Genomic DNA, 25038 nt, shown 5'->3' with positions numbered 1-25038 from the left:
GTATTATTGTCTCACCGTGTAGGCTCATGTTGGTGAGTGTAGTGGTGAGTAGTGGTGAGTGTAGTGGTGAGTAGTGGTGAGTGTAGTGGTGAGTAGTGGTGAGTGTAGTGGTGAGTCACCGTGTAGGCTCATGTTGGTGAGTGTGCGTGGTGAGTGTAGTGGTGAGTAGTGGTGAGTGTAGTGGTGAGTAGTGGTGAGTATCTCACCATGTAGGCTCATGTTGGTGAGTGTGCGAGCTCATGTTAGTGAGTGTAGTAGTGGTGAGTGTAGTGGTGAGTGTAGTGGTGAGTGTATTAGTATTATTGTGTCACCATGTAGGCTCATGTTGGTGAGTGTGCGTGGTGAGTGTAGTGGTGAGTAGTGGTGAGTCACCGTGTAGGCTCATGTTGGTGAGTGTAGTGGTGAGTAGTGGTGAGTATCTCACCGTGTAGGCTCATGTTGGTGAGTGTGCGTGGTGAGTGTAGTGGTGAGTGTAGTGGTGAGTAGTGGTGAGTCACCGTGTAGGCTCATGTTGGTGAGTGTGCGTGGTGAGTAGTGGTATTGGTGAGTATCTCACCGTGTAGGCTCATGTTGGTGAGCGTAGTGGTGAGTGTAGTAGTGAGTGTAGTGGTGAGTGTAGTGGTGAGTAGTGGTGAGTCACCGTGTAGGCTCATGTTGGTGAGTGTGCGTGGTGAGTAGTGGTATTGGTGAGTATCTCACCGTGTAGGCTCATGTTGGTGAGTGTGCGTGGTGAGTGTAGTGGTGAGTGTAGTGGTGAGTATCTCACCGTGTAGGCTCATGTTGGTGAGTGTGCGTGGTGAGTGTGCGTGGTGAGTGTAGTGGTGAGTAGTGGTGAGTGTAGTGGTGAGTGTAGTGGTGAGTAGTGGTGAGTGTAGTGGTGAGTATCTCACCATGTAGGCTCATGTTGGTGAGTGTGCGTGGTGAGTGTGCGTGGTGAGTGTAGTGGTGAGTAGTGGTGAGTGTAGTGGTGAGTGTAGTGGTGAGTAGTGGTGAGTGTAGTGGTGAGTATCTCACCGTGTAGGCTCATGTTGGTGAGTGTGCGTGGTGAGTGTAGTGGTGAGTGTAGTGGTGAGTATCTCACCGTGTAGGCTCATGTTGGTGAGTGTAGTGGTGAGTGTAGTGGTGAGTAGTGGTGAGTGTAGTGGTGAGTATCTCACCGTGTAGGCTCATGTTGGTGAGTGTGCGAGCGATCTCCAGCAGCGCCGCTGCCCCCGCCGTCACCGTCGAGGCTCCCGGCCCCCCACCCAGGGTCCCTCGAGACGCCCCCAGCACCACCACACGCTCTGCAACAACAACAACAACAACGTCAACAACGTCAACAACAACAACGTCAACGTCGTCAACAACAACATCGTCAACAACAACAACGTCAACAACAACGTTAACAACAACATCAACAACATCGTCAACAACAACAACAACGTCAACAACAACAACAACAACGTCAACAACAACGTTAACAACAACATCAACAAAAACGTCAACAACAACAACGTTAACAACATCAACAACAACGTCAACAACAACAACATTAACAACAACGTCGTCAACGTCAACAACAACGTCAACAACGTCGTCAACAACGTCAACAACACCGTCACCGTGAACCCCACCCACCCACACGGTCACCGTGAACCCCACCCACCCACACGGTCACCGTGAACCCCACCCACCCACACGGCCACCGTGAACCCCACCCACCCACACAGCCACAGTGAACCCCACCCACCCACACGGACACAGTGAACCCCACCCACCCACACGGACACAGTGAACCCCACCCACCCACACGGTCACAGTGAACCCCACCCACCCACACGGCCACCGTGAACCCCACCCACCCACACAGCCACAGTGAACCCCACCCACCCACACGGACACAGTGAACCCCACCCACCCACACGGACACAGTGAACCCCACCCACCCACACAGTCACAGTGAACCCCACCCACCCACACGGTCACCGTGAACCCCACCCACCCACACGGCCACAGTGAACCCCACCCACCCACACGGTCACAGTGAACCCCACCCACCCACACGGTCACCGTGAACCCCACCCACCCACACGGCCACCGTGAACCCCACCCACCCACCCACACGGACACAGTGAACCCCACCCACCCACCCACACGGACACAGTGAACCCCACCCACCCACACGGTCACCGTGAACCCCACCCACCCACACGGTCACCGTGAACCCCACCCACCCACACGGTCACCGTGAACCCCACCCACCCACACGGTCACAGTGAACCCCACCCACCCACACGGCCACCGTGAACCCCACCCACCCACACAGCCACAGTGAACCCCACCCACCCACACGGACACAGTGAACCCCACCCACCCACACGGACACAGTGAACCCCACCCACCCACACAGTCACAGTGAACCCCACCCACCCACACGGTCACCGTGAACCCCACCCACCCACACGGCCACAGTGAACCCCACCCACCCACACGGTCACAGTGAACCCCACCCACCCACACGGTCACCGTGAACCCCACCCACCCACACGGCCACCGTGAACCCCACCCACCCACCCACACGGACACAGTGAACCCCACCCACCCACCCACACGGACACAGTGAACCCCACCCACCAACACGGCCGTCGTGAACCCCACCCACCCACACGGCCACCGTGAACCCCACCCACCCACACGGACACAGTGAACCCCACCCACCCACCCACACGGCCACAGTGAACCCCACCCACCCACCCACACGGTCACCGTGAACCCCACCCACCCACACGGCCGTCGTGAACCCCACCCACCCACACGGCCACCGTGAACCCCACCCACCCACACGGACACAGTGAACCCCACCCACCCACACGGACACCGTGAAACCCCACCCACCCACACGGCCGTCGTGAACCCCACCCACCCACACGGTCACCGTGAACCCCACCCACCCACACGGCCATCGTGAACCCCACCCACCCACACGGCCACCGTGAACCCCACCCACCCACACGGACACAGTGAACCCCACCCACCCACACGGACACCGTGAAACCCCACCCACCCACCCACACGGCCACCGTGAACCCCACCCACCCACACAGCCACAGTGAACCCCACCCACCCACACGGCCACAGTGAACCCCACCCACCCACACGGCCACAGTGAACCCCACCCACCCACCCACACGGCCACAGTGAACCCCACCCACCCACCCACACGGCCACCGTGAACCCCACCCACACGGACATCGTGAACCCCACCCACCCACACAGTGAACCCCACCCACCCACACGGACACCGTGAACCCCACCCACCCACACGGCCACCGTGAACCCCACCCACCCACACGGACACAGTGAACCCCACCCACCCACACGGCCACAGTGAACCCCACCCACCCACACGGACACAGTGAACCCCACCCACCCACACGGCCACCGTGAACCCCACCCACCCACACGGCCACCGTGAACCCCACCCACCCACCCACACGGACACAGTGAACCCCACCCACCCACCCACCCACACGGACATCGTGAACCCCACCCACCCACACGGACACCGTGAACCCCACCCACCCACACGGCCACCGTGAACCCCACCCACCCACACGGACACAGTGAACCCCACCCACCCACACGGCCACAGTGAACCCCACCCACCCACACGGACACAGTGAACCCCACCCACCCACACGGCCACCGTGAACCCCACCCACCCACACGGCCACCGTGAACCCCACCCACCCACCCACACGGACACAGTGAACCCCACCCACCCACCCACCCACACGGACATCGTGAACCCCACCCACCCACACGGACACCGTGAACCCCACCCACCCACACGGTCACCGTGAACCCCACCCACCCACACGGCCACCGTGAACCCCACCCACCCACACAGCCACAGTGAACCCCACCCACCCACACGGACACAGTGAACCCCACCCACCCACACGGCCACAGTGAACCCCACCCACCCACACGGCCACCGTGAACCCCACCCACCCACACGGACACCGTGAACCCCACCCACCCACACGGCTGTCGTGAACCCCACCCACCCACACGGACACCGTGAAACCCCACCCACCCACCCACACGGCCACAGTAAACCCCACCCACCCACCCACACGGCCACCGTGAACCCCACCCATCCACACGGACACCGTGAACCCCACCCACCCACACGGCCATCGTGAACCCCACCCACCCACACGGCCATCGTGAACCCCACCCACCAACCCACCCACACACCCACCCACCCACACACCCACCCACCCACCCACCAACCCACCCACACCTGGCTCGCGATGTCCCTTCAGCCAGCCCAGGACGTTGTTCATCTGCCGGGTGCTGCGCTCGTTCCAGACGCTCACCTCCACGGCGGACAGACCGGTAGCAAGCGCCGGGCCCAGCCGGTAGGGAGAGTCCATCCTGCCCCTCCAGGCGGGGGGTGCCATGGCGCTACTGGGAGACAGGGACCTGCGTGGGAGAGACCAAGTGGGAGATAAGAAGGGGGGTGGAGGGGGAGTTATGATGGTGGTGGTGGAGGTAGGGAGAGTCCATCCTGCCCCTCCAGGCGGGGGGTGCCATGGCGCTACTGGGAGACAGGGACCTGGGTGGGAGAGACCAAGTGGGAGATAACAAAGGGGGTGGAGTTATGATGGTGGTGGTGGAGGTAGGGAGAGTCCATTCTGCCCCTCCGGGCAGGGGGTGCCATGGCGCTACTGGGAGACAGGGACCTGGGTGGGAGAGACCAAGTGGGAGATAACAAGGGGGGTGGAAGGGGAGTTATGATGATGGTGGTGGTGGTGGAGGTAGGGAGAGTCCATTCTGCCCCTCCAGGCAGGGGGTGCCATGGCGCTACTGGGAGACAGGGACCTGGGTGGGAGAGACCAAGTGGGAGATAACAAGGGGGGGGTGGGTGGAGGGGGAGTTATGATGGTGGTGGTGGAGGTAGGGAGAGTCCATTCTGCCCCTCCGGGCAGGGGGTGCCATGGCGCTACTGGGAGACAGGGACCTGGGTGGGAGAGACCAAGTGGGAGATAACAAGGGGGGTGGAGGGGGAGTTATGATGGTGGTGGAGGTAGGGAGAGTCCATCCTGCCCCTCCAGGCGGGGGGTGCCATGGCGCTACTGGGAGACAGGGACCTGGGTGGGAGAGACCAAGTGGGAGATGACAAGGGGGGGTGGAGTTATGATGGTGGTGGTGGAGGTAGGGAGAGTCCATCCTGCCCCTCCAGGCGGGGGGTGCCATGGCGCTACTGGGAGACAGGGACCTGGGTGGGAGAGACCAAGTGGGAGATAACAAGGGGGGGGGTGGGTGGAGGGGGAGTTATGATGGTGGTGGTGGAGGTAGGGAGAGTCCATTCTGCCCCTCCGGGCGGGGGGTGCCATGGCGCTACTGGGAGACAGGGACCTGGGTGGGAGAGACCAAGTGGGAGATAACAAGGGGGGGGTGGGTGGAGGGGGAGTTATGATGATGGTGGTGGAGGTAGGGAGAGTCCATTCTGCCCCTCCAGTCGGGGGGTGCCATGGCGCTACTGGGAGACAGGGACCTGCGTGGGAGAGACCAAGTGGGAGATAACAAGGGGGGGGTGGGTGGAGGGGGAGTTATGATGGTGGTGGTGGAGGTAGGGAGAGTCCATTCTGCCCCTCCGGGCGGGGGGTGCCATGGCGCTACTGGGAGACAGGGACCTGCGTGGGAGAGACCAAGTGGGAGATGACAAGGGGGGTGGAGTTATGATGGTGGTGGTGGAGGTAGGGAGAGTCCATTCTGCCCCTCCAGGCGGGGGGTGCCATGGCGCTACTGGGAGACAGGGACCTGGGTGGGAGAGACCAAGTGGGAGATAACAAGGGGGGTGGGAGATATGATGGTGGTGGTGGAGGTAGGGAGAGTCCATTCTGCCCCTCCAGGCGGGGGGTGCCATGGCGCTACTGGGAGACAGGGACCTGGGTGGGAGAGACCAAGTGGGAGATAACAAGGGGGGTGGAAGGGGAGTTATGATGGTGGTGGTGGTGGAGGTAGGGAGAGTCCATCCTGCCCCTCCAGGCGGGGGGTGCCATGGCGCTACTGGGAGACAGGGACCTGGGTGGGAGAGACCAAGTGGGAGATAACAAGGGGGGGTGGAAGGGGAGTTATGATGGTGGTGGTGGTGGAGGTAGGGAGAGTCCATTCTGCCCCTCCAGGCAGGGGGTGCCATGGCGCTACTGGGAGACAGGGACCTGGGTGGGAGAGACCAAGTGGGAGATAACAAGGGGGGTGGAGATATGATGGTGGTGGTGGAGGTAGGGAGAGTCCATTCTGCCCCTCCAGGCGGGGGGTGCCATGGCGCTACTGGGAGACAGGGACCTGGGTGGGAGAGACCAAGTGGGAGATGACAAGGGGGGGGGAGTTATGATGGTGGTGGTGGAGGTAGGGAGAGTCCATTCTGCCCCTCCAGGCAGGGGGTGCCATGGCGCTACTGGGAGACAGGGACCTGGGTGGGAGAGACCAAGTGGGAGATGACAAGGGGGGTGGAGATATGATGGTGGTGGAGGTAGGGAGAGTCCATTCTGCCCCTCCAGGCGGGGGGTGCCATGGCGCTACTGGGAGACAGGGACCTGGGTGGGAGAGACCAAGTGGGAGATGACAAGGGGGGGGGGAGTTATGATGGTGGTGGTGGAGGTAGGGAGAGTCCATTCTGCCCCTCCGGGCAGGGGGTGCCATGGCGCTACTGGGAGACAGGGACCTGGGTGGGAGAGACCAAGTGGGAGATAACAAGGGGGGTGGAGATATGATGGTGGTGGTGGAGGTAGGGAGAGTCCATTCTGCCCCTCCAGGCGGGGGGTGCCATGGCGCTACTGGGAGACAGGGACCTGGGTGGGAGAGACCAAGTGGGAGATAACAAGGGGGGTGGAGTTATGATGGTGGTGGTGGAGGTAGGGAGAGTCCATTCTGCCCTCCGGGCAGGGGGTGCCATGGCGCTACTGGGAGACAGGGACCTGGGTGGGAGAGACCAAGTGGGAGATAACAAGGGGGGTGGAGGGGGAGTTATGATGGTGGTGGTGGTAGGGAGAGTCCATTCTGCCCCTCCAGGCGGGGGGTGCCATGGCGCTACTGGGAGACAGGGACCTGGGTGGGAGAGACCAAGTGGGAGATGACAAGGGGGGGTGTGGAGGGGGTGTTATGATGGTGGTGGTGGAGGTAGGGAGAGTCCATTCTGCCCCTTCAGGCGGGGGGTGCCATGGCGCTACTGGGAGACAGGGACCTGGGTGGGAGAGACCAAGTGGGAGATAACAAGGGGGGGTGGGGGAGGAGGTGAGAAAGGGTTGAGTTATGATGATGGTGGTGGTGGTGGAGGTAGGGAGAGTCCATTCTGACATGGGGGGGGGGGGGCATGGCAGAGACCAAGTGGGAGATAACTAGGAGGGGGGAGCATGGGAGAGACCAAGTGGGAGATAACTAGGAGGGGGGAGCATGGGGAGACCAAGTGGGAGATAACTAGGAGGGGGGAGCATGGGAGAGACCAAGTGGGAGATAACTAGGAGGGGGGAGCATGGGAGAGACCAAGTGGGAGATAACTAGGAGGGGGAGCATGGGAGAGACCAAGTGGGAGATAACAGGAGGGGGGAGCATGGGAGAGACCAAGTGGGAGATAACTAGGAGGGGGGAGCATGGGAGAGACCAAGTGGGAGATAACTAGGAGGCGGGGAGCATGGGAGAGACCAAGTGGGAGAGAACTAGGAGGGGGGAGCATGGGAGAGACCAAGTGGGAGATAACTAGGAGGGGGGAGCATGGGAGAGACCAAGTGGGAGATAACTAGGAGGGGGGAGCATGGGAGAGACCAAGTGGGATATAACTAGGAGGGGGGGAGCATGGGAGAGACCAAGTGGGAGATAACTAGGAGGGGGGAGCATGGGGGAGACCAAGTGGGAGATAACTAGGAGGGGGGAGCATGGGGAGACCAAGTGGGAGATAACTAGGAGGAGGGAGCATGGGAGAGACCAAGTGGGAGATAACTAGGAGGGGGGAGCATGGGAGAGACCAAGTTGGAGATAACTAGGAGGGGGGAGCATGGGAGAGACCAAGTTGGAGATAACTAGGAGGGGGGGCATGGGAGAGACCAAGTGGGAGATAACTAGGAGGGGGGGAGCATGGGGAGAGACCAAGTGGGAGATAACTAGGAGGGGGGAGCATGGGAGAGACCAAGTAGGAGATAACTAGGAGGGGGAGCATGGGAGAGACCAAGTGGGAGATAACTAGGAGGGGGGAGCATGGGAGAGACCAAGTGGGAGATAACTAGGAGGGGGGGAGCATGGGAGAGACCAAGTGGGAGATAACTAGGAGGGGGGAGCATGGGAGAGACCAAGTGGGAGATAACAGGAGGGGGGAGCATGGGAGAGACCAAGTGGGAGATAACTAGGAGGGGGGAGCATGGGAGAGACCAAGTGGGAGATAACTAGGAGGCGGGGAGCATGGGAGAGACCAAGTGGGAGAGAACTAGGAGGGGGGAGCATGGGAGAGACCAAGTGGGAGATAACTAGGAGGGGGGAGCATGGGAGAGACCAAGTGGGAGATAACTAGGAGGGGGAGCATGGGAGAGACCAAGTGGGATATAACTAGGAGGGGGGAGCATGGGAGAGACCAAGTGGGAGATAACTAGGAGGGGGGAGCATGGGGGAGACCAAGTGGGAGATAACTAGGAGGGGGGAGCATGGGGGAGACCAAGTGGGAGATAACTAGGAGGAGGGAGCATGGGAGAGACCAAGTGGGAGATAACTAGGAGGGGGGAGCATGGGAGAGACCAAGTTGGAGATAACTAGGAGGGGGGAGCATGGGAGAGACCAAGTTGGAGATAACTAGGAGGGGGGGGGCATGGGAGAGACCAAGTGGGAGATAACTAGGAGGGGGGGAGCATGGGAGAGACCAAGTGGGAGATAACTAGGAGGGGGGAGCATGGGAGAGACCAAGTAGGAGATAACTAGGAGGGGGGAGCATGGGAGAGACCAAGTGGGAGATAACTAGGAGGGGGGAGCATGGGAGAGACCAAGTGGGAGATAACTAGGAGGGGGGAGCATGGGAGAGACCAAGTGGGAGATAACTAGGAGGGGGGAGCATGGGAGAGACCAAGTGGGAGATAACTAGGAGGGGGGAGCATGGGAGAGACCAAGTGGGAGATAACTAGGAGGGGGGAGCATGGGAGAGACCAAGTGGGGAGATAACTAGGAGGGGGGAGCATGGGAGAGACCAAGTGGGAGATAACATAACTCGGAGGGGGGAGCATGGGAGAGACCAAGTGGGAGATAACTAGGAGGGGGGAGCATTGGGGAGACCAAGTGGGAGATAACTAGGAGGGGGGAGCATGGGAGAGACCAAGTGGGAGATAACTAGGAGGGGGGGAGCATGGGAGAGACCAAGTGGGAGATAACTAGGAGGGGGAGCATGGAGAGACCAAGTTGGAGATAACTAGGAGGGGGGAGCATGGGAGAGACCAAGTGGGAGATAACTAGGAGGGGGGAGCATGGGAGAGACCAAGTGGGAGATAACTAGGAGGGGGGAGCATGGGAGAGACCAAGTGGGAGATAACTAGGAGGGGGGAGCATGGGAGAGACCAAGTGGGAGATAACTAGGAGGGGGGAGCATGGGAGAGACCAAGTGGGAGATAACTAGGAGGGGGGAGCATGGGAGAGACCAAGTGGGAGATAACTAGGAGGGGGGAGCATGGGAGAGACCAAGTGGGAGATAACTAGGAGGGGGGAGCATGGGAGAGACCAAGTGGGAGATAACTAGGAGGGGGGAGCATGGGAGAGACCAAGTTGGGAGATAACTAGGAGGGGGGGAGCATGGGAGAGACCAAGTGGGAGATAACTAGGAGGGGGGAGCATGGGAGAGACCAAGTGGGAGATAACTAGGAGGGGGGAGCATGGGAGAGACCAAGTGGGAGATAACTAGGAGGGGGGAGCATGGGAGAGACCAAGTGGGAGATAACTAGGAGGGGGGAGCATGGGAGAGACCAAGTGGGAGATAACTAGGAGGGGGGAGCATGGGAGAGACCAAGTGGGAGATAACTAGGAGGGGGAGCATGGGAGAGACCAAGTGGGAGATAACTAGGAGGGGGGAGCATGGGAGAGACCAAGTGGGAGATAACTAGGAGGGGGGGAGCATGGGAGAGACCAAGTGGGAGATAACTAGGAGGGGGAGCATGGGAGAGACCAAGTGGGAGATAACTAGGAGGGGGGGAGCATGGGAGAGACCAAGTGGGAGATAACTAGGAGGGGGGAGCATGGGAGAGACCAAGTGGGAGATAACTAGGAGGGGGGGAGCATGGGAGAGACCAAGTGGGAGATAACTAGGAGGGGGGAGCATGGGAGAGACCAAGTGGGAGATAACTAGGAGGGGGGAGCATGGGAGAGACCAAGTGGGAGATAACTAGGAGGGGGGAGCATGGGAGAGACCAAGTGGGAGATAACTAGGAGGGGGGAGCATGGGAGAGACCAAGTGGGAGATAACTAGGAGGGGGGAGCATGGGAGAGACCAAGTGGGAGATAACTAGGAGGGGGGAGCATGGGAGAGACCAAGTGGGAGATAACTAGGAGGGGGGAGCATGGGAGAGACCAAGTGGGAGATAACTAGGAGGGGGGAGCATGGGAGAGACCAAGTGGGAGATAACTAGGAGGGGGGAGCATGGGAGAGACCAAGTGGGAGATAACTAGGAGGGGGGGAGCATGGGAGAGACCAAGTGGGAGATAACTAGGAGGGGGGAGCATGGGGGAGACCAAGTGGGAGATAACTAGGAGGGGGGAGCATGGGGAGACCAAGTGGGAGATAACTAGGAGGGGGAGCATGGGAGAGACCAAGTGGGAGATAACTAGGAGGGGGGAGCATGGGAGAGACCAAGTTGGGAGATAACTAGGAGGGGGGAGCATGGGAGAGACCAAGTTGGAGATAACTAGGAGGGGGGGGCATGGGAGAGACCAAGTGGGAGATAACTAGGAGGGGGGGAGCATGGGAGAGACCAAGTGGGAGATAACTAGGAGGGGGGAGCATGGGAGAGACCAAGTGGGAGATAACTAGGAGGGGGGAGCATGGGAGAGACCAAGTGGGAGATAACTAGGAGGGGGGAGCATGGGAGAGACCAAGTGGGAGATAACTAGGAGGGGGGAGCATGGGAGAGACCAAGTGGGAGATAACTAGGAGGGGGGAGCATGGGAGAGACCAAGTGGGAGATAACTAGGAGGGGGAGCATGGGAGAGACCAAGTGGGAGATAACTAGGAGGGGGGAGCATGGGAGAGACCAAGTGGGAGATAACTAGGAGGGGGGAGCATGGGGGAGACCAAGTGGGAGATAACTAGGAGGGGGGAGCAGGGGAGAGACCAAGTGGGAGATAACTAGGAGGGGGGGGAGCATGGGAAAGACCAAGTGGGAGATAACTAGGAGGGGGGAGCATGGGAGAGACGAAGTGGGAGATAACTAGGAGGGGGGAGCATGGGAGAGACCAAGTGGGAGATAACTAGGAGGGGGGAGCATGGGAGAGACCAAGTTGGAGATAACTAGGAGGGGGGAGCATGGGAGAGACCAAGTTGGAGATAACTAGGAGGGGGGGGGCATGGGAGAGACCAAGTGGGAGATAACTAGGAGGGGGGGAGCATGGGAGAGACCAAGTGGGAGATAACTAGGAGGGGGGAGCATGGGAGAGACCAAGTGGGAGATAACTAGGAGGGGGGGGCATGGGAGAGACCAAGTGGGAGATAACTAGGAGGGGGGAGCATGGGAGAGACCAAGTGGGAGATAACTAGGAGGGGGGGAGCATGGGAGAGACCAAGTGGGAGATAACTAGGAGGGGGGAGCATGGGAGAGACCAAGTTGGAGATAACTAGGAGGGGGGAGCATGGGAGAGACCAAGTGGGAGATAACTAGGAGGGGGGGAGCATGGGAGAGACCAAGTGGGAGATAACTAGGAGGGGGGGGAGCATGGGAGAGACCAAGTGGGAGATAACTAGGAGGGGGGGGGAGCATGGGAGAGACCAAGTGGGAGATAACTAGGAGGGGGGGAGCATGGGAGAGACCAAGTGGGAGATAACTCGGAGGGGGGAGCATGGGAGAGACCAAGTGGGAGATAACTAGGAGGGGGGAGCATGGGAGAGACCCCACGTGCCCCACCCCCACCCCCACCCACCCCACGTGCCCCACCCCCTCCCCCACCCCCACCCCCACCCACACCTCATGAGCTGCTGAGCTGCGGCCATTCCGATTGGCTGTGCGGGGATGGAGGGGAGCCCTGAGGAGCGAGTGGCCGGCAGGCGCGACTCGTTGAAGGCCGGAAACCCCGGGGAGTAAGGGTCCCCCAGGCCGTTGTGCACCTGCGGGAACGCCGGCGGCCATGACAGGACACAAGCGTGAGTCGGTGGGCGGTGTGTGGGCGCGTGCGCATGTGGGTAGGTGGGCGAGTGGGTGGGTGGGTGGGTAGGTGGGTGAGTGGGTGGGTGGGTGGGTGTGTGGGTGGGTGGGTGGGTGAGTGTGTGTGGGTGGGTGGGTGTGTGGGTGGGTGGGTGTGTGTGGGTGGGTGGGTGTGTGGGTGGGTGGGTGTGTGGGTGGGTGGGTGAGTGTGTGGGTGGGTGGGTTTGTGGGTGAGTGGGTGGGTGGGTGGGTGAGTGTGTGGGTGGGTGTGTGGGTGAGTGGGTGGGTGGGTGAATGGGTGGGTGAGTGGGTGGGTGGGTGAGTGGGTGGGTGGGTGAGTGGGTGGGTGAGTGGGTGGGTGAGTTTGTGGGTGGGTGAATGGGTGGGTGGGTGAGTGGGTGAGCGAGTGGGTGGGCGTGTGGGTGGGTGGGCGTGTGGGTGGGTGGGCGTGCGGGTGAGCGTGCGGGTGAGCGTGTGGGTGAGCGTGCGGGTGAGCGTGCGGGTGAGCGTGCGGGTGAGCGTGCGGGTGAGCGTGTGGGTGAGTGTGCATGTGGGTGAGTGTGCGGGTGAGTGAGTGTGTGGGTGAGAGTGTGGGTGAGTGTGCGTGTGGGTGAGTGTGTGGGTGAGCGTGTGGGTGAGCGTGCGTGTGGGTGAGTGTGCGGGTGAGTGTGCGTGTGGGTGAGTGTGTGGGTGAGTGTGCGTGTGGGTGAGCGTGTGGGTGAGTGTGTGGGTGAGCGTGTAGGCGAGCGTGTGGGTGAGTGTGTGGGTGAGTGTGTGGGTGAGCGTGTGGGTGAGCGTGTGGGTGAGCGTGTGGGTGAGCGTGTGGGTGAGTGAGTGAGTGAGTGGGTGAGTGAGTGTGTGGGTGGGTGAGCGTGTGGGTGAGCGTGTGGATGAGCGTGTGGGTGAGTGTGTGGGTGAGCGTGTGGGTAAGCGTGTGGGTGAGTGTGTGGGTGAGCGTGTGGGTGAGCGTGTGGGTGAGTGTGTGGGTGAGCGTGTGGGTGAGTGTGTGGGTGAGCGTGTGGGTGAGCGTGCGGGTGAGTGTGTGGGTGAGTGAGTGAGTGAGTGGGTGAGTGAGTGTGTGGGTGGGTGAGTGATTGGGTGAGCGTGTGAGTGAGTGTGTGGGTGAGCGTGTGGGTGAGCGTGTGAGTGAGTGAGTGGGTTAGTGAGTGAGTGGGTGAGTGAGTGAGTGTGTGGGTGGGTGAGTGAGTGGGTGAGCATGTGGGTGAGTGTGTGGGTGAGTGAGTGTGTGGGTGAGTGAGTGTGTGGGTGAATGGGTGAGCATGTGAGTGGGTGAGTGAGTGGGTGAGCGTGTGGGTGAGCGTGTGGGTGAGCGTGTGGGTGAGCGTGCGGGTGAGCGTGTGGGTGAGCGTGTGGGTGAGCGTGTGGGTGAGCGTGCAGGTGAGTGAGTGGGTGAGTGTGTGGGTGAGCGTGTGGGTGAGCGTGTGGGTGAGTGTGTGGGTGAGCGTGTGGGTGAGTGTGTGGGTGAGCGTGTGGGTGAGCGTGTGGGAGAGCGTGTGGGTGAGCGTGCAGGTGAGTGAGTGGGTGAGTGTGTGGGTGAGGGTGTGGGTGAGCGTGTGGGTGAGTGTGTGGGTGAGTGTGTGGGTGAGCGTGTGGATGAGCGTGTGGGTGAGCGTGTGGGTGAGCGTGTGGGTGAGTGAGTGAGTGAGTGGGTGAGTGAGTGAGTGTGTGGGTGGGTGAGTGATTGGGTGAGCGTGTAGGTGAGCGTGTGAGTGAGTGTGTGGGTGAGCATGTGGGTGAGCGTGTGAGTGAGTGAGTGGTGAGTGAGTGGGTGAGTGAGTGAGTGGGTGAGTGAGTGAGTGTGTGGGTGGGTGAGTGAGTGGGTGAGCATGTGGGTGAGTGTGTGGGTGAGTGAGTGTGTGGGTGAGTGAGTGTGTGGGTGAGTGGGTGAGCATGTGAGTGGGTGAGTGAGTGGGTGAGCGTGTGGGTGAGCGTGTGGGTGAGCGTGTGGGTGAGCGTGCGGGTGAGTGTGTGGGTGAGCGTGTGGGTGAGCGTGTGGGTGAGCGTGTGGGTGAGCGTATGGGTGAGCGTGTGGGTGAGCGTGCAGGTGAGTGAGTGGGTGAGTGTGTGGGTGAGCATGTGGGTGAGTGTGTCGGTGAGTGTGTGGGTGAGTGTGTGGGTGAGCGTGTGGGTGGGCGTGTGGGTGAGCGTGTGAGTGAGTGAGTGAGTGCGTGAGTGTGTGGGTGAGCGTGTGGGTGAGAGTGTGGGTGAGTGTGTGGGTGAGTGTGTGGGTGAGTGTGTGGGTGAGCGTGTGGGTGAGTGTGTGGGTGAGTGAGTGAGTGGGTGAGTGTGTGGGTGAGTGAGTGGGTGAGTGAGTGGGTGAGTGTGTGGGTGAGCGTGTGGGTGAGCGTGTGGGTGAGTGAGTTTGTGGGTGGGTGAGTGTGTGGGTGAGCGTGTGGGTGAGCGTGTGGGTGAGCGTGTGGGTGAGCGTGTGGGTGAGTGTGTGGGTGAGTGTGTGAGTGGGTGAGTGGGTGAGCGTGTGGGTGAGCGTGTGGGTGAGCGTGTGGGTGAGCGTGTGGGTGAGTGTGTGGGTGAGTGTGTGGGTGAGTGAGTGAGTGAGTGGGTGAGTGAGTGAGTGGGTGAATGTGTGGGTGAGTGAGTGGGTGAGCGTGTGGGTGAGCGTGTGGGTGAGTGTGTGGGTGAGTGAGTGGGTGGGTGAGCGTGTGGGTGAGTGTGTGTGTGAGTGAGTGAGTGAGTGGGTGAGCGTGTGGGTGAGCGTGTGGGTGAGTGTGTGGGTGAGTGAGTGAGTGGGTGAGAGTTTGGGTGAGCGTGTGGGTGAGCGTGTGGGTGAGCGTGTGGGTGAGCGTGTGGGTGAGCGTGTGGGTGAGCGTGTGGGTGAGCGTGTGGGTGAGCGTGTGGGTGAGCGTGTGGGTGAGCGTGTGGGTGAGCGAGTGAGTGTGTGGGTGAGAGCGTGTGGGTGAGCGTGTGGGTGAGCGTGTGGGTGAGCGTGTGGGTGAGCGTGTGGGTGAGCGTGTGGGTGAGTGGGTGAGCGTGTGGGTGAGCGTGTGGGTGAGCGTGTGGGTGAGTGAGTGAGTGTGTGGGTGAGTGTGTGGGTGAGCGTGTGGGTGAGCGTGTGGGTGAGCGTGTGGGTGAGCGTGTGGGTGAGCGTGTGGGTGAGCGTGTGGGTGAGCGTGTGGGTGAGTGGGTGAGTGGGTGAGTGTGTGGGTGAGTGTGTGAGTGAGTGAGTGAGTGGGTGAGCGTGTGGGTGAGTGAGTGATTGAGTGTGTGGGTGAGTGAGTGAGTGAGTGGGTGAGTGAGTGAGTGGGTGAGCGTGTGGGTGAGTGGGTGAGTGGGTGAGTGTGTGGGTGAGTGTGTGAGTGAGTGAGTGAGTGGGTGAGTGGGTGAGCGTGTGGGTGAGTGAGTGATTGAGTGTGTGGGTGAGTGAGTGAGTGAGTGGGTGAGTGAGTGAGTGGGTGAGCGTGTGGGTGAGTGAGTGAGTGGGTGAGTGTGTGGGTGAGTGAGTGAGTGAGTGGGTGAGTGAGTGAGTGGGTGAGCGTGTGGGTGAGTGGGTGAGTGGGTGAGTGTGTGGGTGAGTGTGTGAGTGAGTGAGTGAGTGGGTGAGTGGGTGAGTGGGTGAGCGTGTGGGTGAGTGTGTGGGTGAGCGTGTGGGTGAGCGTGTGAGTGGGTGAGCGTGTGGGTGAGTGTGTGGGTGAGTGTGTGGGTGAGTGGGTGAGTGGGTGAGCGTGTGGGTGAGCGTGTGGGTGAGCGTGTGGGTGAGCGTGTGGGTGAGCGTGTGGGTGAGCTCACGTGTGCGAGCACGGCGGTTTTCTCGTCCAGATTTGGGCGATCTGCAGGGTCCGGGTAGATGAGGACTCCCACACAGCCAAACTTCTCCGCATTGTGCACCTGAGGGTGAGGGGGTGAGAGTGACACTCTGACTCACTCTCACTCACACTCACTCACACACACTCATACACACTCACTCACTCACACACTCACACACTCACCCACTCACTCACTCACTCACACTCACCCACACACTCACTCACTCACACTCACCCATTCACTCACTCACACACTCACTCACCCACCCACCCAATCACCCACCCACTCACCCACACACTCACTCACCCACCCACTCACTCACTCACCCACTCACTCACTCACTCACCCACCCACCCACTCACCCACCCACTCACTCACCCACACACTCACACACTCACCCACTCACTCACCCACACACTCACCCACACACTCACTCACTCACACTCACCCACACACTCACTCACTCACACTTACCCATTCACTCACTCACACACTCACTCACCCACCCACCCACTCACCCACCCACTCACCCACACACTCACTCACACTCACTCACTCACTCACACTCACCCACACACTCACTCACTCACCCATCCAGACGGTGGGTGCCCGTGTCTCTCCGAGTCTCCCCGTGTCTCCCCCCCGTGTCTCCCCCCCGTGTCTCCCCCCCGTGTCTCCCCCCCGTGTCTCCCCCCCGTGTCTCCCCTGTGTCTCCCCCCCCGTGTCTCCCCCCCGTGTCTCCCCCCCGTGTCTCCCCCCCCGTGTCTCCCCCCCCGTGTCTCCCCCCCCGTGTCTCCCCCGTGTCTCCCCCCCGTGTCTTCCCACCGTGTCTCCCCCCCGTGTCTCCCCGTGTCTCCCCCCCGTGTCTCCCCTGTGTCTCCCCCCCCCGTGTCTCCCCCGTGTCTCCCCCCCGTGTCTCCCCCATGTCTCCCCGTGTCTCCCCGTGTCTCCCCCATGTCTCCTCGTGTCTCCCCCCCGTGTCTCCCCGTGTCTCCCCCCCGTGTCTCCCTGTGTCTCCCCCATGTCTCCCCGTGTCTCCCCCCCGTGTCTCCCTGTGTCTCCCCGTGTCTCCCCCGTGTCTCCCCCGTGTCTCCCCATGTCTCCCTGTGTCTCCCCCCCCGTGTCTCCCCCGTGTCTCCCCGTGTCTCCCCGTGTCTCCCCATGTCTCCCCGTGTCTCCCCCCCCGTGTCTCCCCGTGTCTCCCCCCCGTGTCTCCCCGTGTCTCCCCCCCGTGTCTCCCCCGTGTCTCCCTGTGTCTCCCCCCCGTGTCTCCCTGTGTCTCCCCCATGTCTCCCCGTGTCTCCCCCCCGTGTCTCCGCGTGTCTCCCCCCCGTGTCTCCCCGTGTCTCCCCCCCGTGTCTCCCCCGTGTCTCCCTGTGTCTCCCCCCCGTGTCTCCCTGTGTCTCCCCCATGTCTCCCCGTGTCTCCCCCCCGTGTCTCCCCGTGTCTTCCCCCCGTGTCTCCCCGTGTCTCCCCCCCCGTGTCTCCCCCCCGTGTCTCCCCCCCGTGGCTCCCCGTGTCTCCCCCCCGTGTCTCCCCCGGTTCTCCCTGTGTCTCCCCCCCGTGTCTCCCTGTGTCTCCCCCATGTCTCCCCGTGTCTCCCCCCCGTGTCTCCCCGTGTCTCCCCCCCGTGTCTCCCCCGTGTCTCCCTGTGTCTCCCCCCCGTGTCTCCCTGTGTCTCCCCCATGTCTCCCCGTGTCTCCCCCCCGTGTCCCCGCGTGTCTCCCCCCCGTGTCTCCCCGTGTCTCCCCCCCGTGTCTCCCCCGTGTCTCCCTGTGTCTCCCCCCCGTGTCTCCCTGTGTCTCCCCCATGTCTCCCCGTGTCTCCCCCCCGTGTCTCCCCGTGTCTCCCCCCCCGTGTCTCCCCCCCGTGTCTCCCCCCCGTGTCTCCCCGTGTCTCCCCCCCGTGTCTCCCCCCCGTGTCTCCCCATGTCTCCCCGTGTCTCCCCCCCGTGTCTCTCCCGTGTCTCCCCCCCGTGTCTCCCCCCCGTGTCTCCCCCCCGTGTCTCCCCGTGTCTCCCCCGTGTCTCCCCCCCGTGTCTCCCCGTGTCTCCCCCCCGTGTCTCCCCCCCGTGTCTCCCCCCCCGTGTCTCTCCATGTCTCCCCGTGTCTCCCCATGTCTCCCCGTGTCTCACCCCCCGTGTCTCCCCCCCGTGTCTCTCCCGTGTCTCCCCCCCGTGTCTCCCCCCCGTGTCTCCCCCGTGTCTCCACCCCCGTGTCTCCCCCCCGTGTCTCCCTGTGTCTCCCCGTGTCTCCCCCCCGTGTCTCCCCCCCGTGTCTCCCCCGTGTCTCCCCCCCGTGTCTCCCCCCCCGTGTCTCCCCCCCGTGTCTCCCCCGTGTCTCCCCCCCCGTGTCTCCCCCCCGTGTCTCCCCCCCGTGTCTCCCCCGTGTCTCACCGTGTCTCCCCGTGTCTCCCCGTGTCTCCCCATGTCTCCCCGTGTCTCCCCCGTGTCTCCCCCGTGTCTCCCCGTGTCTCCCCGTGTCTCCCCCGTGTCTCCCCGTCATGTCTCCCCGTGTCTCCCCGTGTCTCCCCCGTGTCTCCCCCGTGTCTCCCCCGTGTCTCCCCGTGTCTCCCCGTGTCTCCCCCGTGTCTCCCCCATGTCTCCCCGTGTCTCCCCCCCCCCGTGTCTCCCCCGTGTCTCCCCCCCGTGTCTCCCCCCCCGTGTCTCCCCCCCGTGTCTCCCCGTGTCTCCCCCCCGTGTCTCCCCCGTGTCTCCCCGTGTCTCCCCCCGTGTCTCCCCCGTGTCTCCCCCGTGTCTCCCCGTGTCTCCCCGTGTCTCCCCCGTGTCTCCCCGTCATGTCTCCCCGTGTCTCCCCCCCCGTGTCTCCCCCGTGTCTCCCCCCCGTGTCTCCCCGTGTCTCCCCCCCGTGTCTCCCCCCCCGTGTCTCCCCGTGTCTCCCCCGTGTCTCCCCATGTCTCCCCGTGTCTCCCCGTGTCTCCCCGTCTCCCCCCCGTGTCTCCCCCGTGTCTCCCCGTGTCTCCCCCGTGTCTCCCCGTGTCTCCCCCCCGTGTCTCCCCGTGTCTCCCCCCCGTGTCTCTCCCGTGTCTCCCCCGTGTCTCCCCCCCGTGTCTCCCCCCCGTGTCTCCCCCGTGTCTCCCCCGTGTCTCCCCCCCGTGTCTCCCCCGTGTCTCCCCCCCGTGTCTCCCCCCGTGTCTCCCCGTGTCTCCCCGTGTCTCCCCCGTGTCTCCCCGTGTCTCCCCCGTGTCTCCCCGTGTCTCCCCCCCGTGTCTCCCCCGTGTCTCCCCCCCGTGTCTCTCCCCCGTGTCTCCCCGTGTCTCCCCCCCGTGTCTCCCCCGTGTCTCCCCCCCCGTGTCTCCCCCGTGTCTCCCCCCCCGTGTCTCCCCCCCCGTGTCTCCCCCCCCGTGTCTCCCCGTGTCTCCCCCGTGTCTCCCCCATTTCTCCCCGTGTCTCCCCCCCCCGTGTCTCCCCCGTGTCTCCCCCCCGTGTCTCCCCCCCCGTGTCTCCCCCCCGTGTCTCCCCGTGTCTCCCCCCACCGTGTCTCCCCGTGTCTCCCCCGTGTCTCCCCGTGTCTCCCCCCCGTGTCTCCCCCGTGTCTCCCCGTCTCCCCCCCGTGTCTCCCCGTGTCTCCCCGTGTCTCCCCCGTGTCTCCCCGTCATGTCTCCCCCCGTGTCTCCCCGTGTCTCCCCCGTGTCTCCCCCGTGTCCCCTCCGTGTCTCCCCGTGTCTCCCCGTGTCTCCCCGTGTCTCCCCCGTGTCTCCCCCGTGTCTCCCCATGTCTCCCCGTGCCTCCCCGTGTCTCCCCGTGTCTCCCCCGTGTCTCCCCCGTGTCTCCCCCGTGTCTCACCCCCCGTGTCTCCCCCCCGTGTCTCCCCCCCGTGTCTCCCCGTGTCTCCCCGTGTCTCCCCCGTGTCTCCCCGTGTCTCCCCCCCGTGTCTCCCCGTGTCTCCCCGTGTCTCCCCCGTGTCTCCCCGTGTCTCCCCGTGTCTCCCCATGTCTCCCCGTGTCTCCCCCCCGTGTCTCCCCGTGTCTCCCCGTGTCTCCCCCCCCGTGTCTCCCCCGTGTCTCCCCCCCCGTGTCTCCCCCGTGTCTCCCCATGTCTCCCCCCCGTGTCTCCCCCCCGTGTCTCTCCCGTGTCTCCCCCCCCGTGTCTCCCCGTGTCTCCCCCGTGTCTCCCCCGTGTCTCCCCGAGTCTCCCCGTGTCTCCCCTTGTCTCCCCGTGTCTCCCCGTGTCTCCCCCCCGTGTCTCTCCCGTGTCTCCCCGTGTCTCCCCGTGTCTCCCCGTATCTCCCCGTGTCTCCCCCATGTCTCCCCCCCGTGTCTCCACGTGTCTCCCCGTGTCTCCCCCCCGTGTCTCCCCCGTGTCTCCCCGTGTCTCCCCGTGTCTCCCCGTGTCTCCCCATGTCTCCCCGTGTCTCCCCCCCGTGTCTCCCCCGTGTCTCCACCGTGTCTCCCTGTGTCTCCCTGTGTCTCCCCCATGTCTCCCCGTGTCTCCCCCCCGTGTCTCCCCATGTCTCCCCGTGTCTCCCCCCCGTGTCTCCCCCGTGTCTCCCCGTGTCTCCCCCCCCGTGTCTCCCCCGTGTCTCCCCGTGTCTCCCCGTGTCTCCCCGTGTCTCCCCCCCTTGTCTCCCCCGTGTCTCCCCCATGTCTCCCCCATGTCTCCCCGTGTCTCCCCGTGTCTCCCCGTGTCTCCCCCGTGTCTCCCCCCCGTGTCTCCCCCGTGTCTCCCCCGTGTCTCCCTGTGTCTCCCCATGTCTCCCCGTGTCTCTCTCCCCATGTCTCCCCGTGTCTCCCCGTGTCTCCCCCATGTTTCCCCGTGTCTCCCCCGTGTCTCCCCCCCGTGTCTCCCCCCCGTGTCTCCCCGTGTCTCCCCCCCGTGTCTCCCCCCCGTGTCTCCCCGTGTCTCCCCGTGTCTCCCCCGTGTCTCCCCGTGTCTCCCCCCCGTGTCTCCCCGTGTCTCCCCCGTGTCTCCCCCATGTCTCCCCGTGTCTCCCCCGTGTCTCCCCCGTGTCTCCCCGTGTCTCCCCCGTGTCTCCCCCCCCGTGTCTCCCCCGTGTCTCCCCGTGTCTCCCCCCCGTGTCTCCCCCCCGTGTCTCCCCGTGTCTCCCCCCCGTGTCTCCCCGTGTCTCCCCGTGTCTCCCCGTGTCTCCCCCCCCGTGTCTCCCCATGTCTCCCCGTGTCTCCCCCCCGTGTCTCCCCGTGTCTCCCCCGTGTCTCCCCCGTGTCTCCCCCCCGTGTCTCCCCCGTGTCTCCCTGTGTCTCCCCATGTCTCCCCGTGTCTCTCTCCCCATGTCTCCCCGTGTCTCCCCGTGTCTCCCCGTGTCTCCCCCATGTCTCCCCGTGTCTCCCCCGTGTCTCCCCCCCGTGTCTCCCCCCCGTGTCTCCCCCCCGTGTCTCCCCGTGTCTCCCCGTGTCTCCCCCGTGTCTCCCCGTGTCTCCCCCCCGTGTCTCCCCGTGTCTCCCCCGTGTCTCCCCCATGTCTCCCCGTGTCTCCCCCGTGTCTCCCCCGTGTCTCCCCGTGTCTCCCCCGTGTCTCCCCCCCCGTGTCTCCCCCGTGTCTCCCCGTGTCTCCCCCCCGTGTCTCCCCCCCGTGTCTCCCCCGTGTCTCCCCGTGTCTCCCCCCCCGTGTCTCCCCGTGTCTCCCCCATGTCTCCCCGTGTCTCCCCCCGTGTCTCCCCCCCGTCTCCCCCCCGTCTCCCCCGTGTCTCACCCCCCGTGTCTCCCCCCCGTGTCTCTCCCCGTGTCTCCCCGTGTCTCCCCCCCGTGTCTCCCCGTGTCTCCCTGTGTCTCCCTGTGTCTCCCCCATGTCTCCCCGTGTCTCCCCGTGTCTCCCCGTGTCTCCCCCCCGTGTCTCCCCGCCATGTCTCCCCGTGTCTCCCCGTGTCTCCCCGTGTCTCCCTGTGTGTCCCCCGTGTCTCCCCGTGTCTCCCCCCCGTGTCTCCCCCCCCGTGTCTCCCCCGTGTCTCTCCGTGTCTCCCCCCCGTGTCTCCCCCCCCATGTCTCCCCGTGTCTCCCCCCCGTGTCTCTCCCGTGTCTCCCTGTGTCTCCCTGTGTCTCCCCGTGTCTCCCCGTCATGTCTCCCCCCCCGTGTCTCCCCCGTGTCTCCCGCGTGTCTCCCCACCGTGTCTCCCCCGTGTCTCCCCCGTGTCTCCCCCATGTCTCCCCATGTCTCCCCGTGTCTCCCCCCCGTGTCTCTCCCGTGTCTCCCTGTGTCTCCCTGTGTCTCCCCGTGTCTCCCCGTCATGTCTCCCCCCCCGTGTCTCCCCCGTGTCTCCCCGTGTCTCCCCGTGTCTCCCCGTCATGTCTCCCCCCCCGTGTCTCCCCCGTGTCTCCCCGTGTCTCCCCGTCATGTCTCCCCGTCATGTCTCCCCCCCCGTGTCTCCCCCGTGTCTCCCCCCCGTGTCTCCCCCGTGTCTCCCCGTGTCTCCCCCCCGTGTCTCCCCCGTGTCTCCCCGTGTCTCCCCCCCGTGTCTCTCCCGTGTCTCCCCCCCGTGTCTCCCCGTGTCTCCCCGTGTCTCCCCCGTGTCTCCCCCCCCCGTGTCTCCCCATGTCTCCCCGTGTCTCCCCGTGTCTCCCCGTGTCTCCCCCGTGTCTCCCAGTGTCTCCCCGTGTCTCCCCCGTGTCTCCCCGTGTCTCCCCCCCGTGTCTCCCCCGTGTCTCCCCCGTGTCTCCCTGTGTCTCCCCATGTCTCCCCGTGTCTCTCTCCCCATGTCTCCCCGTGTCTCCGTCCCATGTCTCCCCGTGTCTCCCCGTGTCTCCCCATGTCTCCCCGTGTCTCCCCCCCCGTGTCTCCTCCCCGTGTCTCCCCCGTGTCTCCCCCCCGTGTCTCCCCGTGTCTCCCCGTGTCTCCCCCCCGTGTCTCCCCGTGTCTCCCTGTGTCTCCCCCGTGTCTCCCCGTGTCTCCCCGTGTCTCCCCGTGTCTCCCCGTGTCTCCCCCGTGTCTCCCCGTGTCTCCCCCGTGTCTCCCCGTGTCTCCCCCGTGTCTCCCCGTGTCTCCCCGTGTCTCCCCCGTGTCTCCCCCGTGTCTCCCCGTGTCTCCCCGTGTCTCCCCGTGTCTCCCCCGTGTCTCCCCGTGTCTCCCCCCCGTGTCTCCCCGTGTCTCCCCCGTGTCTCCCCCATGTCTCCCCGTGTCTCCCCCGTGTCTCCCCCGTGTCTCCCCGTGTCTCCCCCGTGTCTCCCCCGTGTCTCCCCCCCCGTGTCTCCCCGTGTCTCCCCCCCTTCTCTCCCCCAGTGTCTCCACCCACGTGTCCCCCGTGTCTCCCCCCGTGTCTCCCCGTGTCTCCCCGGTTCTCCCCCCCCGTGTCTCCCCATGTCTCCCCGTGTCTCCCCGTGTCTCCCCCGTGTCTCCCCCGTGTCTCCCCCCCGTGTCTCCCCCGTGTCTCCCTGTGTCTCCCCATGTCTCCCCGTGTCTCTCTCCCCATGTCTCCCCGTGTCTCCCCGTGTCTCCCCGTGTCTCCCCGTGTCTCCCCCATGTCTCCCCGTGTCTCCCCCGTGTCTCCCCCCCGTGTCTCCCCCCCGTGTCTCCCCGTGTCTCCCCCGTGTCTCCCCCATGTCTCCCCGTGTCTCCCCCGTGTCTCCCCCGTGTCTCCCCGTGTCTCCCCCGTGTCTCCCCCCCCGTGTCTCCCCCGTGTCTCCCAGTGTCTCCCCGTGTCTCCCCCGTGTCTCCCCGTGTCTCCCCCCCGTGTCTCCCCCGTGTCTCCCCCGTGTCTCCCTGTGTCTCCCCATGTCTCCCCGTGTCTCTCTCCCCATGTCTCCCCGTGTCTCCCCCCCATGTCTCCCCGTGTCTCCCCGTGTCTCCCCATGTCTCCCCGTGTCTCCCCCCCGTGTCTCCTCCCCGTGTCTCCCCCGTGTCTCCCCCCCGTGTCTCCCCGTGTCTCCCCGTGTCTCCCCGTGTCTCCCCCCCCGTGTCTCCCCGTGTCTCCCCGTGTCTCCCCCGTGTCTCCCCGTGTCTCCCCGTGTCTCCCCGTGTCTCCCCCGTGTCTCCCCGTGTCTCCCCCGTGTCTCCCCGTGTCTCCCCCGTGTCTCCCGTGTCTCCCCGTGTCTCCCCCGTGTCTCCCCCGTGTCTCCCCGTGTCTCCCCGTGTCTCCCCGTGTCTCCCCCGTGTCTCCCCGTGTCTCCCCCCCGTGTCTCCCCGTGTCTCCCCCGTGTCTCCCCCATGTCTCCCCGTGTCTCCCCCGTGTCTCCCCCGTGTCTCCCCGTGTCTCCCCCGTGTCTCCCCCCCCGTGTCTCCCCCGTGTCTCCCCGTGTCTCCCCCCCGTGTCTCCCCCCCGTGTCTCCCCCCCGTGTCTCCCCCCCGTGTCTCCCCGTGTCTCCCCGTGTCTCCCCCCCCGTGTCTCCCCATGTCTCCCCGTGTCTCCCCGTGTCTCCCCCGTGTCTCCCCCGTGTCTCCCCCCCGTGTCTCCCCCGTGTCTCCCTGTGTCTCCCCATGTCTCCCCGTGTCTCTCTCCCCATGTCTCCCCGTGTCTCCCCGTGTCTCCCCGTGTCTCCCCGTGTCTCCCCCATGTCTCCCCGTGTCTCCCCCGTGTCTCCCCCCCGTGTCTCCCCCCCGTGTCTCCCCGTGTCTCCCCCGTGTCTCCCCCATGTCTCCCCGTGTCTCCCCCGTGTCTCCCCCGTGTCTCCCCGTGTCTCCCCCGTGTCTCCCCCCCCGTGTCTCCCCCGTGTCTCCCCGTGTCTCCCCCCCGTGTCTCCCCCCCGTGTCTCCCCGTGTCTCCCCGTGTCTCCCCCCCCGTGTCTCCCCGTGTCTCCCCCATGTCTCCCCGTGTCTCCCCCCGTGTCTCCCCCCCGTCTCCCCCGTGTCTCACCCCCCGTGTCTCCCCCCCGTGTCTCTCCCCGTGTCTCCCCGTGTCTCCCCCCCGTGTCTCCCCGTGTCTCCCTGTGTCTCCCTGTGTCTCCCCCATGTCTCCCCGTGTCTCCCCGTGTCTCCCCCCCG

At 64.2% G+C, this 25038-nt stretch overlaps 1 protein-coding gene across 6 annotated transcripts in view; it reads right to left on the bottom strand.

The window, feature by feature from the left end:
* LOC116937017 (transferrin receptor protein 2-like) overlaps positions 1-25038 on the bottom strand; it is a 79002-nt gene that overhangs the window by 26121 nt on the left and 27843 nt on the right. For all 6 annotated transcript variants that reach the window (XM_076058493.1, XM_076058490.1, XM_076058495.1 and 3 more), the window contains 4 exons: positions 16134-16232; positions 12192-12331; positions 4289-4470; positions 1158-1283 (listed from right to left, as the gene is read on the bottom strand). In XM_076058493.1, coding sequence (XP_075914608.1) covers positions 1158-1283; positions 4289-4470; positions 12192-12331; positions 16134-16232 — 547 coding nt within the window. The remainder of the gene's footprint in view (positions 1-1157; positions 1284-4288; positions 4471-12191; positions 12332-16133; positions 16233-25038) is intronic.

This window comes from Petromyzon marinus (assembly GCF_048934315.1).
Source record: "Petromyzon marinus isolate PM22_M1 ecotype Great Lakes invasive population chromosome 75 unlocalized genomic scaffold, UKy_Petmar_22M1.pri1.0 chr75_unloc.5, whole genome shotgun sequence".
Classification (NCBI taxonomy): Eukaryota; Metazoa; Chordata; class Hyperoartia; order Petromyzontiformes; family Petromyzontidae; genus Petromyzon; species Petromyzon marinus.
This window is presented reverse-complemented; position numbering and strand designations above follow the sequence as displayed.